General features: G+C 42.9%; 1 protein-coding gene across 1 annotated transcript in view; it reads right to left on the minus strand.

Annotated features, from left to right (window-relative positions):
- Positions 1–7690, minus strand: part of smarcc1.L (SWI/SNF related, matrix associated, actin dependent regulator of chromatin, subfamily c, member 1 L homeolog) — a 50292-nt gene extending 42602 nt beyond the window's left edge. Inside the window, 1 exon segment of the mRNA NM_001086863.1 lies at positions 7174–7690. Coding sequence (NP_001080332.1) covers positions 7174–7674 — 501 coding nt within the window. The 5' untranslated portion in view covers positions 7675–7690.
- Between the last annotated feature and the right edge of the window lie 7001 nt (positions 7691–14691).

Here is a 14691-nt window from a genome sequence, read left to right on the forward strand (position 1 = left end):
CTCAAAATCCCTTGCTTCTTCAGCAGGACTGTGCTACATTGAGCCGAGTGTGAGCCATCACGTCAATATAAGCTGCCGGTAGCTTATTGGGCAGTGTATGGGGCCCTCTGACCAGCTCCCGCCGATTGATATCTGGCCGAGGTTAAAAAATCTTGTCAGTTTGTTTTTGTGGCCATTGGTCTGACCCACTGTATTCTCATTGTTGTGATCGGATTGCCGGACCCTAGGGCCCATAATCGGATCAGCCCCATATAGCCCACCTCAAGGTGGGCATATAAGGGAGAGATACGCTCTTTGGCGACCTTTCCAAATAAGAGGATCTCTGCATTTATGGCCACCTTTACCGCTGCACATCTCTGGATTTGGGGAAAGTATGCGTTTATTATAGGTGAGATTTAAGAACCAACGAGAATGGATTAATCTTCCTACTCTCACAATTACCAAGAAGAAACAAAAGGAGAAAAAGTGTAAACCGAAAAACTGTTTCAAAATGTTCAGAACAGTAGTTTAGAAAAGAAAATATATTAAAAAGTACAAAGTGTTTCCAAAAACAAAGCCATGTTTATTGGGTAACATTGTAAGGAACAATACTACATATTAAAATCGGCACATTGGTAACAAAAACCATTCATTCTAATTGGTGTGATTTTATATCGGGTCTGTATGTACAACTGTTAGTGCTGTCAGGACATTTCAACACCTAGGGGCAGATTTATCAGGGGTCGAATTTCGAAGTACAAAAAACTTCGACCATCGAATTGCAAAACTTCGAATTCTACGTTTTTTCACCAAATTTGGCAATACTACAATCGAATAAAAAATGTTTGATCGAACGAGTAAATCGTTCAAATCAAACGATTTTAGCGTACGATCGAAGGATTTTTATTCGATGTGTAAAGACTTAGAAAAAGTTTGTAGAAGGTCCCCATAGGCCAACATAGCACTTCGGCAGGTTTAAGTTGGTGAAGTATTGAAGTCGAAGTTTTTATAAAGAGACAGTACTTTGATTATCGAATTGTCAAATAGCCGAACGATTTTTACTTTGAATCGAAGTTGAAGTAAATACGAAGTCGTAGTATCCTATTCGATGGTCGAAGTATCCAAAAAATGACTTTGAATTTCGAATTTTTTTACTTCAAAAAATTCCTTGAATTCACTTCGACCCTTGATAAATCTGCCCCCTAGTTATGTAATAATAATAATAATAATAATAATAATAAGAGTAAAGCAGATAAATTGGATGAAGATCCCAAATATTTCACCTTTATTAAAGGAATTGTTCAGTGTAAAAATAAAAACTGGGTAAATAGATAGGCTGTGCAAAATAAAAAATGTTTCTAATATAGTTAGTTAGGCAAAAATGTAATGTATAAAGGCTGGAGTGATTTGATGTATAACATGTCAGTCAGAACACTACTTTTCAGCTTTCTTGGTTTACACTGACTGGTTGCCCTGGTTACCAGGCAGTAACCAATCAGAGACTTGAGGGGAGGCCACATGGGTCATATCTGTTGCTTTTGAATCTGAGCTGAATGCTGAGGATCAAATACAAACTCACTGAACAGAAATGTCCCATGTGGCCCCCCTTCAAGTCGCTGACTAACTCAGAGTTAGAGAGCTGAAAAGCAGGAAGTAGGATTCTGGCTGTTTTATTAGACATCTGTTCACTCCAGTCTTTATATATTACATTTTTGGCTAACTAACTATATTAGAAACACTTTTTATTTTGCACAGCCTATCTATTTACACAGTTTTTATTTTCACACTGAACTATTCCTTTAAAGGGGTTATTTGCCTTCCAAAGACTTTTTTCAGTTTGGTTTTCATATTGTTCACCAGAAATACAGATTTTTTTTTTCAATGCCTTTCCATCTGTTTTTTTCCCCCCCGGATTTTCCCAAAGTTAAATGTTCATGACTCTGGTGTTTGTGATTTGAGGGCTGAGAAAAGCTCGACCGGCACCTGCCTGCTCCTCCTCTTATAGACCCACAGTGCCCACCGATGATGGCACAAAAGGGGCGGGGACCTATAAAACAGGTCGTGGGCAGCAGAAGGGCTTAACCCAAACGGAGCAGTGAGATTGACCAGAACACATGCGACCTATGGACATCAGTGCAACACGCACATCACTAGTTTGTGTCTCGCAGGTCAATGTTCCAGGTGCAGATTCTGTTACAATTTGCTCTATTAGTTGATCCATTTCTCAGTAGGTTCTATGGGGAGTATACGTGCAACTATTGTATCAATTCTAACAGCTGCCTTTAATGAAACTCAGGGATTCTGCTCAGCAGGGACAAAAATAAGAAATGTATCAACTAAATGTATCAAATTAGAACAGTTACAGAGTCAGTGACCCTTGCCCTTCTGAGAGCTGCTTCAGGAATGACAATTACATTTCACATTTCAATGTGGTCACAAATTAGGGATGCACCGAATGCAGGATTTGCATAGGAAAATTAGGATTCAGTATTCGGCCGAATCTTTCGCTAAGGATTCGGGGGTTCGGCTGAATCTAAAATAGTGGATTTGGTGCATCCCTATTACAAATAGACTGATCTAAATTATCCTTTAGTAATTTGGAAGGTAAACAAGCCCTTTAACGTTTGTACATTGTGTGTGCAATGATGAGAGCGGACTTATTGATCTGTGTTACAGCCAAGGAAAATATTCACAAATTGTATCATTTGTTGCTTCTCTTCAGATACCTGGATTTCTGCCTCTGATTTTCAGTCACAAACAGAAAATAAAAAGTTATCGGGAAAAAAAAAAAAGTTTATTTCTGGCAAACGATCTGAAAACAACTGGACTGGAAAAAGTATTGGAAGGCGAATAACAACTTTATGTCAAAGATTTTGCACAATACTCCAAAAATGTAATACAGTGAAACCTCTATTTTACATACACTGATTTCACGTTCGTTCCCTGGTTTTATATTTTCCCGGATTTTACACCATTTTTTTCTGGTCCCCTAAAAAAAAAAATTATAATGGGGTTCTACTGTATATTTTAAGCACAAATTTTGTTCTACATGAAACTGGGCAAAATGAGCATGAATTCCAATAGAAAGGGCAACTTGGATGGCATAGTAGTAATAGCAATCTCTCTGTTCTCCAGCATGGTAAGCCTACAACCAAAGCATGGCTCTTGAAAGTCTAATGTGGCTGCACATTGGTTAGGATCTGCAGTCTCTAATTTTGGCCTATCCTAGCTGAACGGAAAATCCAAATTAACAGTTTTTTTGCATGTAAAGTCAGCTTATTGTGTCGAGAACTACTTTTGTTATTTTTAAAAATAATTGTAGTTTACACCATGTTAATGAAAGCTTTCCCAACAACCTTACTAGCACCAGCTCCAGCCTTTGCTCTAGGGATGCACCGAATCCAGGATTCAGCCTTTTTCAGCAGGATACGAATTTGGCCGAATCCTTTTGTCCAGGTGAACCGAATCGGAATTTACATATGTAAATTAGAGGCGGGTAGGGAAATCGGGTGATTTTGTCACAAAACAAGTAAGAATGTTTTCCCCTTGCCACCCCTAATTTGCATATGCAAATTATGATTCAGATTCAGTCAATTCTTTGGCGATTCAGGGGTTCGGCAGAATCCAAAATAGTTAATCCGGTGCATCCCTACTTTGCTCACAAAATATGCCCACAGGGTCTCCCAGTAAAGCTGTGATCCTTTTAAAGGAACAGTAACACCAAAAAATTGTTTTAAAGTAATAAAAATATCATGTATGGTTGCCTTGCACTGGTAAAACTGGTGTGTTTGCTTCAAAAACACTACTGTAGTTCACAAAAACAAGCTGCTGTGTAGCAATGGCAGAAATTTAAAAAAGGCTATATGGTACAGGTTAATTAATGGATATCAGATAAACCATTATGTTCTACAGAGCTTATCTGCTATCTGATGTGTAACCTCTGAATGGCTGCCCCCATGGCTACACAGCAGATTATTTATAGAAACTATAATAGTGTTTCAGAAGCAAACAGCAGTTTTACCAGTGCAGGGTAACACTGCTTTATATTTGTATTACTTTAAAACGCTTTCATTTTTTGATGTTATTGTTCCTTTAAGGGCTTCATTTTCTAAAGTTGCTTCACGAAGAAACTTCCAGCGACTTCGGAAAGCCAAATCTATCAGAGTGCCATCCTGCCGGCAATTCACATTCTAGCTGGTGGGAAGGCATTTCAGGGAGATTAGTCGCCCGAAGAAGAGGAGATTGGTCGCTGGGCAACTAATCTCCCTGAATAGCAGCGTGTGCCACCACCCTAAAGAAGAAAGGGTAAGAAGGTGACGTTTATTGTGGGCTAAACAACGAGAGTGATGTGAGTGATAAAACAAAGTTACATGACCCTTTTAAGGCATGTATTACAATAGTATGATTAGCAAACAACGTGAACCCCAAATTCTGCTTTGCCGTCTACGTTTCCTTATTATAGCTACATATAAAATCCTGCAATTGAATAGACAGTGAGAATGACTCATAAACAAGCCAAGAGTAACCTTTACAACAGCTCTGTAATATAAACATGTAGTATGAAATGACAGCACATAATTATAAGTCCATATGGACAGTTTCTTGTAGTCCCCCTATCTACTTTGGCATGATTTTACTTTACTATGGGGGGGGCTGTGGATGCACACCTGAGGCCAATTTCAAAAAGTTTAAAGCCCTGTCTAAATAATTCAAGTAAATATGCAAGTGCATGTAATTTTGAAACAGGGTTTTTTTGTTACAAAGTTATAATCATAATATTGATAAGCCACCATAACACGTCAAGGTAAAACCCCACATGGTGGTCCCTAACTTATTTATCTTTAGTCATAGTAAAAAAGGTATATTACCTCTCTGTGTATGTACACACACACACACACTTATTGTGTCATTCATTTAGTTCTCCTTTACACTCTTTCATTCTATGCTTACTTACATACTCCCAAATACACATACACTTTCCCTTATCACTACCATACACACCTTCACATTTCACTTACACATGTATACACACTATTGTGCAACTGCACATATCACTCTACTTTGTTTTTAACTACAACACCTGACTTCTACTTTTCTAAAATGGGCGTTGGTTAAGGCAGTCTCTCCCTCTTAAAAGCCGCTCAGCAGTTGGTGGCGGGAGGATTTAGCACCGAGTTTGAAACCAAAGCACAGGAGATGTTTACATAAAGAATTGTTACTACACAGAGAGGTAATATTCCTTTTTTACTATGACTAAAGATAAATAAGTTAGGGACCACCATGTGGGGTTTTACCTTGACGTGGTATGGTGGCTTATCAATATTATGATCATAACTTTGTAACAAAAAAAACATGTCTTAAAATTACATGCACTTGTATATTTACTTGAATTATTAAGACAGGGCTTTAAACTTTTTGAAATTGGCCTCAGGTGTGCATCCACAACCCCCCCATAGTTATGATTTTACTTTAATATGGCCCTTAAACCTTGCTACATGAGAAATAATTAGCCCACTACGTGTAATAAGCTGAATGGCACTGATCTAGATATTGGCTAGGAACCCACACTGTATCAATGTCAGGTAACCAGCATTGGTGTGCACAACTGTGGGCAATGCCCCTTATGGAGAAACGGAGTCTGGTTTTTCAATGAAAGTGATTGTGTGAAAGACAACTTTTAAATAATATGTTTATTTCTATGCAGTGAAACGTTGCCTGGAATTTGGTTATGGAGGTCTGAAAGCAATTGTTTAAATCCTGTACTGACCTTTACCATGTGTTCTGACAAGGGTCCCCGACTTACAGGACCTCAGTAAACAAATCCATATTATTTGATTGCAAATATCCCTTAGCTCAAGCCTAATTACAATTAGGGTTGCAACTTGTTGGTGTTTTACTGGCCTGGCAGGTAAAAATGATGTAAAATACACAAGCTTTACAAATATGTAACCAGTATAAGCTTTGTTTAGATGTGTTGAATGATCTTACAGCTGTACATGGTGGGCCTGGGTGCACACACCCCAGACCTTCAGCAAAGGGAGCAAATACCAGGAGACTTCAAAAGAGGCTGACACAAGCCTGGGACCCACAAAGTACTAAAGCCAGAGTCAGATGGCATAGATTAAAAAAGCTTAAATTGTATTTTTCCAAAAAACTAAGGCCTGACGCGTTTGTGTCTACCAGGGACACTTAGGCATAGGCTGAACATTGCATACACACTATTTAAAAGAAAAATAGCCAATGGTTAGCAAGTAGGCAGTGCTACTAAACATGTCACTAAAAAAAAAAAAATTCAAATTCATGGGATTCATTAGACACACGGGTGTTCTAGGATTTGAATGTTTTATTTGAGTGACACATTTAGTAGCACTGCCTACTTGCTTCCCATTGGCTATTTCTCTTTTAAATAGTCATAGTCTGAACATTGAACATTTCATACACGCTAAGTGTCCCTGGTAGACACGAAATGTGTCAGGCCTTGGTTCTTAATTTTTGGAAAAATCAAATGTAAGCTTTTTTTTTTTTTTTTTTTTTTTTTTTTTTTTTTTTAACATTTTACCATCTGACTCCGGCTTTACAACTTCATGGGTCCCAGGCTTGTACCCGCCTCCTTTGAAGTTTCCAGGTAAAAATGATGGTTGATGCCAGTGTTATTATGAGGGGAAAAAAAGTTAAGTATATAGGAAAGACTATTCTTTTCCAGAAAAGGTGGCAAGGCTAGTTACAATGTTACAAGTTCCCCCAACGTTGCAAAGAAGCCAGTAAATTGCCTAGAGGAATCCTGGATGCCAGTGGCCACATGTTACATCCTGAGAGTCTGGTATCAACACCCTGTGCCACGCTCTGTCCCATTGTTTACAAACACTCTCCCATTCACACAGAATGACCAGTATATACGAGTGTCCCCAGTACAAAGAGCTGGAGTGTCAGGCCCAGGCCACATTAACCCTTGAGTGTGACTAAGCCCAGCTGCTGTATGTACAGGCCCAGTAGTTGCCCAGTTGCTGCATGTATAGGGCCCAGTTATTGCCCAGCTGCTGTATGTAGAGGGCAGAAAGCAGAAGGCCCGGGTACGGTGGCCGGCAAGGAGCAGTGTGTGAATGACCCATGACCCCGTGGCCGAGCAGCGCTGAGAGGAAAAGGCCGGAACAGTCGCTGGTGCAGCCCCTCCCCCCGGTTAGTACTAGGCCTCACCTTCTTATAGTGTTTGCCGATCCACACTCGCACCGAGTCCAGCTGAGAGACGGTTTCGGGGCTGTCCCAGAACTTACTGGCAGGACCCCCGTCCTTCTTACGGGCCAGACTCAGAGCCGAGGCCCCCGCCGCCATGGAGTCCGCGTCCCGACTGGCTTCCTCCTCCTCCTCTCCGGGCAAATCTCCCTCACACTCCTCCTCTTCCTCGTCCCCTTCGTCTTCCTCCTCCTCTCCGTCCTCCTCGTCTTCTTCCTCGGCCTCCCTGCGGGTCTCTTCCCTGGTGCGGCTCCCCGGGTACTGACGGCTGGACTGGATTTGCTCCCGTGCTGCAGCCGCCGGGCTTCCGTCCTCTCGTTCCCCGCCCGCCGCTCCTCCTCCTCCGCGGCGGCGCCTCCTCCTGTGCCTCGAACCCGCGCTGGATAATCTGCCGCCGCTTCCCTCTCCGTTATTGCTGCCGTTGCAGCCCCCGGGAAGACCCAGGCCCACCTGCCTTTGTTTCATGGCTACAACTCCCCTCACTCGCCTCTCAGGCGAAAACTGCGGCCAAGCGCGGGATCAGCCCCTCCCCCAACACACGGCGCTGCGGACCCACCCCCCAACTCAGACACGCCCACTCTTCCGCTATGTTCAAGGGAACAGGCCTGTCGCTCACAGCACTAAATCTTATGTTAACCACGCCCATAGCTTTCTTTCACGCCCACTCTCTTTATTTCGATCCTTTCGATGCGCCCACATATTAATTGACCACGCCTTCCGCACACAATGCCGAGACCCACAGCGAGGCTCTGGCTGGAGATTGAACAAGAAAAACTTTATTGTACACATTGTGCGCAATTACTGCTCGTTCCTGAAAAGAGCGGGAGAAGCGTAAAATGGGCGGAGAGTGCGTCAATATAACGGTGCGAGCGCCGTGAGACAAGAGCTATATACATTTCTTTTCCTACTCTTATTACCTCTCAACTCTCCTGGTTTTCGCGGGACAGTCCCAATTTTGACCTCAAACCACAGTCCCGAGTTTGTTACTGAAATGTCCCGACTTTCTCTTTGATCTCCTGAACTAAACAGCCAGAAAAAGATACACAGGTTCTGAGGAGGTTGCCCCATAATAGATACTTTTGTAACAATTAGATAAGCAAAGAAACAATTGTAACAATGTTGTAAGATAAGCAGGTCTCTTGGGAGAACTTAGACTCACAGCTTAAAGGGCAATTCCCCATCATTAGCAAAACTGTAATAAAATCCTCGGAAATGTGTTCAAACTTTCTTAACCTAATTAGGGGGTGTGGTCACAACCTTTTGTCCCTCTTTCTATTTCCAAAATGTTAGGAGGTGTGAAGTACAGGAAAATGTGGTGAAATCTTCCCGGCCACAGGTCAACTGAAAATGCTTCCCCCACTGACTATCAGGGCCGCCATCAGGGGCTACAAGTGTACTGGGCCCGGACCTGAAGGGGGGCGGCAGTGCTGAACTTTTCAAAAGAGTCAGGGCCCCCCCATTGACAGCGCAGAAGCCGTGCCGCCTCCTTCCCAAGTCCCGAACAGCCAATATGCAGAAGTGGTACAAAGCCGAACAGCCAAAGTCCTGAAGCGGCGAAAAGACCCAAAGTCACGAAAACAGCCGAAATTAAAGTCCTGAAGCGGCAAAAAGACCCAAAGTCACGAAAGCAGCCGAAATTAAAGTCCTAAAGCGGCGAAAAGACCCAAAGTCACGAAAACAGCCGAAATTAAAGTCCTAAAGCGGCGAAAAGACCCAAAGTCACGAAAACAGCCGAAATTAAAGTCCTGAAGCGGCGAAAAGACCCAAAGTCACGAAAACAGCCGAAATTAAAGTCCTGAAGCGGCGAAAAGACCCAAAGTCACGAAAACAGCCGAAATTAAAGTCCTGAAGCGGCGAAAAGACCCAAAGTCACGAAAACAGCCGAAATTAAAGTCCTGAAGCGGCGAAAAGACCCAAAGTCACGAAAACAGCCGGAATTAAAGTCCTGAAGCGGCGAAAAGACCCAAAGTCACAAAAACAGCCGAAATTAAAGTCCTGAAGCGGCGAAAAGACCCAAAGTCACAAAAACAGCCGAAATTAAAGTCCTAAAGCGGCGAAAAGACCCAAAGTCACGAAAACAGCCGAAATTAAAGTCCTGAAGCGGCGAAAAGACCCAAAGTCACAAAAACAGCCGGAATTAAAGTCCTGAAGCGGCGAAAAGACCCAAAGTCACGAAAACAGCCGAAATTAAAGTCCTGAAGCGGCAAAAAGACCCAAAGTCACGAAAGCAGCCGAAATTAAAGTCCTAAAGCGGCGAAAAGACCCAAAGTCACGAAAACAGCCGAAATTAAAGTCCTAAAGCGGCGAAAAGACCCAAAGTCACGAAAACAGCCGAAATTAAAGTCCTGAAGCGGCGAAAAGACCCAAAGTCACGAAAACAGCCGAAATTAAAGTCCTGAAGCGGCGAAAAGACCCAAAGTCACGAAAACAGCCGAAATTAAAGTCCTGAAGCGGCGAAAAGACCCAAAGTCACGAAAACAGCCGAAATTAAAGTCCTGAAGCGGCGAAAAGACCCAAAGTCACGAAAACAGCCGGAATTAAAGTCCTGAAGCGGCGAAAAGACCCAAAGTCACAAAAACAGCCGAAATTAAAGTCCTGAAGCGGCGAAAAGACCCAAAGTCACAAAAACAGCCGAAATTAAAGTCCTAAAGCGGCGAAAAGACCCAAAGTCACGAAAACAGCCGAAATTAAAGTCCTGAAGCGGCGAAAAGACCCAAAGTCACAAAAACAGCCGGAATTAAAGTCCTGAAGCTGCGAAAAGACCCAAAGTCACGAAAACAGCCTAAATTAAAGTCCTGAAGCGGCGAAAAGACCCGAAGTCACGAAAACAGCCTAAATTGAAGTGGTGAAAAGACCCGAAGTCACGAAAACAGCCGAAATTGAAGTCCTGAAGCAGCGAAAAGACCCAAAGTCGCGAAAGGAGGCAAAGTTGAAGTCCCGAAGCCACAAGTTCAATTCTACTGAACACCAATGTGTGTTTATTTTTTTTAATCCCATGGCCACCAATGTATTATTTTAATATTCTATAGGCCCCTGCCACCAATGTTTTTTTTAAAAAATATTCTCTTGTGCCCCAATTGTTTTCAACTTGTAAGGGGGCCTTGGTACCAACGTTTTTTTTAAAAAAACATTCTCTGGGGCACCAATGTTTTTTTAAAAAAAACTTTTATGGGGGGCTCTGGCGCCAGTGTTTTTTTTTTTACTTGTAGGGGTGCCCTAACCACCAATTTTTTAAAAAAAACTTTCATGCGGGGGGCCCTGGCTTCACAGTTTTTTTTTTTTGAACTTATAAGGGGGTTTTATAACTTGTGTGTGTGGGAGGGGTTACCTTTTTTAGCGCTGATGTCTGTGTGGTCTTTTAACTGTGATGTGGGTGGGATCTAGGATGGGGGAGGGCGGGTAAAATGTTGTTTTATGGGGCCCCGTGATTTCTAATGGCAGCATATTGCCCAGTGTATGGGGCCCTCCGACAGACTTTCCCAATCGATATCTGGATGAAAGTCGGCCATCTTAAAAATCCCATTGGATCGAGGGCTGCATTGGTTCATTGATCCGACCGCCCTTCTCCTTGTTGTGATCCAATCATTGGGCCCTATGTATGTGGGTGTGGTTTTGAAAACAGGGAGTGGTCAGCATTAGCTCCCATAATCGACCCTCCATTACGTAGGCCAGAAAAATTGCAGCCCCCCTGTACCACAGAAGTCGGATATGCACTGCCTTAAGCTGTAACATTTCATGGCCAAATTCTAATAAATATTGTCTCACTGTATAAATCTTGTTAGAAAGTGACGTTGTGGGAAACGGTTTCACTTTACTGCTAAAAAAATGACTGGCACTCACATTATTCTTGCAGGGAGGATTATTTTATTTGTCCTTCCCTTTCTGATAAATCAACTATAATTGATGGCAAGGATTCTAGAGACTGTATCACACATGAAAGGATAAAGATCCATTTATCTGAATGCCTCATCAATGTTTACTAGGGTTGCCACCTTTATGTCTGGCTGAGACCGGGCGGGTCAGTGATGCAGCGATTGGCCGATCGCCGTGTCAATCAAGGGAATCCCGCCCGGTTTTCCTTATTTGGAAAACCGGGCAGGAAGTATAGACCCAGGCAGCCCCTCAAAATACCGGGCTGTCCGGGTCAAAACCAGACAGGTGGCAACCCTAATGTTTACTACACTGCTGCTTGGAATCCTTTGGCTGATTTTAATAGTGAGAGAGATGAGAAGTACAGGTATGGGACCCGTTATCTGGAAACCAGTTATCCAGAAAGCTCCAAATTACTGGAAGGCCATCTTACACAGACACCATTTTATCCAAATTTTAAAAAAATGATTTACTTCCCTAGGTTGTGGGACACAGGCACCATGGGGATGTAGATCCTGAAGCCGGAGAAAGGACACTAAAAGGTTCAAGTGACTCCTCCTCCTGCCTGCTTCCCTCATCTCCAGTTTCTTTTTAGTTTCCTCAGACGGAGGAAGGATTCCAGGTGAGCATGTGGCCAGGACTGTGGGTCAAGACCATATCAGTGTTGGGACCAAGGATCCATTCCAGTGGCCATCATAAGCCTATCCCCATTAGGCAGGGGGTATAGCTACTTATCTGCAAAGCTGAAGAGAGCCTTGTGTCCCTGAAGGGGTCTGTGGAGTGCAGAAGGCTGTGGGGATCCCTCTCAGGATGGACAGTCTCAGGATAGGGATCCAAGTCAAGCCTTCAGGATGGAAAGTGAGTGATCCCTTCCACAGGGGGCAACGGTCAGCTGTTCAGGGTGGAAACCGCAGTGCAGAAAAGTGCAGGTGATGGGGGGGGGCAAAACTGGCCAAAGCGTTGAGGTCTGAAGGGGGGTGATCCCTGGTGCAGACCCCAGAGAGTGGGAAACCTCCAGGGAGGGGAGCTTAAAGGAATTGTTCAGTATAAAAATAAAACTGGGTAAATATCTGTTGCATTTGAATCTGAGCTGAATGCGGAGTATCAATTGCAAACTCACTGAACAGTTATGTCCCATGTGGCCCCCCTTATAGTCACTGACTAACTCAGAGTTAGAGAGCTGAAAAGCAGGAAGTAGTGTTCTGGCTATTATGTTACACATCCAGTCACTCCAGCCTTTATACATTACATTTTTGCCTAACTAACTATATTAGAGACATTTTTTATTTTGCACAGCCTGTTTACCCAGTTTTATTTTTACACTGAACTGTTCTGTTAAGGGTAAGGGGACAAATCGTCTCTTCTTCGGGACGACTAATCTCCCCGAACTGCCTCCTCCCCGCCAGCTAACATGTAAATTGCAGGCAGGATGGCACTCGGAGTGGTTCGTTTTCCGAAGTCGCCCAAAGTTTCCTCGTGAGGCAACTTTGGAAAACAAAGCTATTCGTAGGCTTGTTGGCAGGAAGGCATTTGGGGAGATTAGTCACCCGCAGTAGAGAAGACTAATCTCCCCGTCTGCCACCACCCTTAGTGGAACCTGGTGGGTTTTTGTTAGGCTTTGTTTTGTTTAGTTTTCTGGGTGCAGAGCTCTTCCTCTGATCAGCAGTTCTTGAAGTCACTGGGCTGTTATCTCATTCTTTGATCTGGAAACTGGAGATTGGGGGAAGCAGGCAGGGGGTGTAGGACTGGAGGAGGAGTCACTTTAACCTTTTAGTGTCCTTTCTCCAGCTTCAGGATCTACATCACCTCGGTGCCTGTGTCCCTCAATGAAGGAGAACAGAAAAAGATTTAACAGTAAATCTAAAAATCTCTGTAGCAGCAAAACAGTACCTTGTACTTTATACAAACTAGGATATAATTAATCCTTATTGGAGGCAAAACCAGCCTATTGATTTTATTCAATGTTTATATGATTTTCTGGTAAACTTAAAGGGATACTGTCATGGGAAAACTTGTTTTTTCCAAAACACATCAGTTAATAGTGCTGCTCCAGCAGAATTCTGCACTGAAATCCAGTTCTCAAAAGAGCAAACAGATTTTTTTATATTCAATTTTGAAATCTGACATGGGGCTAGACATAGTCAGTTTCCCAGCTGCCCCAAGTCATGTGACTTGTGCCTGCACTTTAGGATGGAACCTGGCAATCTGTGGGTTCTGGCAAATGCCAGAGGGGCTGCTGTAAATTGCCATAGAAAGGGATTATTAAGTGGGCTGTTTGGGCTTCTGTTTACTTGAAATGCCAGGGCCTATTTTGAATCCCAGTCCAGACTTGGATGGAACTACTTTCTGGCAGGCTGTTATTTCACTGAATGTGAGTGCTGTTCTTAGATCTTCCAGGGAGCCGTTATCTGGTTATCTTCCCATTGTTCTGTTGTTAGGCTGCTGGGGGGGGGGGGGTGATATCACCCCAACTTGCAGTACAGAGTGACTGAAGTTCATCAGAAAACAAGTCACATGACTGGGGGCAGCTGGGAAACTGACAATATGTCTAGCCCTATGTCAGATTTCAAAATTGAATATAAAAAAAATCTGTTTGCTCTTTTGAGAAATGGATTTCAGTGCAGGATTCTGCTGGAGCAGCACTATTAACTGACGTGTTTTGAAAAAAACATGTTTTCCCATGACAGGATCCCTTTTGAGGTATGAATTCCAGAAAAATCCGTTAGCAGGAAAACCCTGCATCCCATGCATTCTGGATAACAGGTCCCATACCTGTATTAGTGCAGACTAAAGATGCCCTGAACTTGGGGTTCATTGAAGTTATAACTAGTAAAGTACCAATCCCCCCCCATGTTAAGACCATACCTACATTAATGGCGATAGCACAAAACAAAAAACTAAATGATCGGTGCTCATTGCAGGGATATCACTCATCTCTCCTATGTGAAAAAAAGTCATATTAAAACACGCCCTTAAAGGAGAACTAAAGCGTATGTTGTACATTATGTTTTGTGCTTCTGTATCAGCCCAAGGCAACCACAGCCCTTTAGCAGTAAAGATCTGTGTCTCCAAAGATGCCCCAGTAGCTCCCCATCTTCTTTTCTGCTGATTCACTGCACATGCTCTGAGCTGCTGTCACTTACTGAGCTTAGGGAGCCACTCACAATATACAGTACACATAGAATAGAAATGTCACAATATAAGGCTGATTAGTAATTAATACACATAATTACTACATGGCAGCACAGAAACCAGTGCAATTAGCATCAGAATTGAATAATCAGCAAACCTGTAGCATCAGCTTATATTACAGCCAGGGAAGCTCATTTTCTGCTGGATAATTAGTGACGAGCCCTAAGCTTAGCTTCTCAACAGCCAATCAGAGCCCACTGAGCATGTGAATGTCACAGACACTTTCCAAGATGGTGACCCCTATGACAAGTTTGCACAAATAAGTAATCAAAGCAAGCAGACGTCAGTGAGGGTCACCAGTTGGACAGCACTGCAGTAGATATTTACCCTTTAATTTTCTTGTAATATGGAAATGACTAACTCACCAGTAATGTGCAGAAAAAATGACACTGAGTAAAGAAAACACACGAGATTTAAAGG

Source organism: Xenopus laevis, chromosome 6L (assembly GCF_017654675.1).
Source record: "Xenopus laevis strain J_2021 chromosome 6L, Xenopus_laevis_v10.1, whole genome shotgun sequence".
In the NCBI taxonomy this organism is placed as follows: Eukaryota; Metazoa; Chordata; class Amphibia; order Anura; family Pipidae; genus Xenopus; species Xenopus laevis.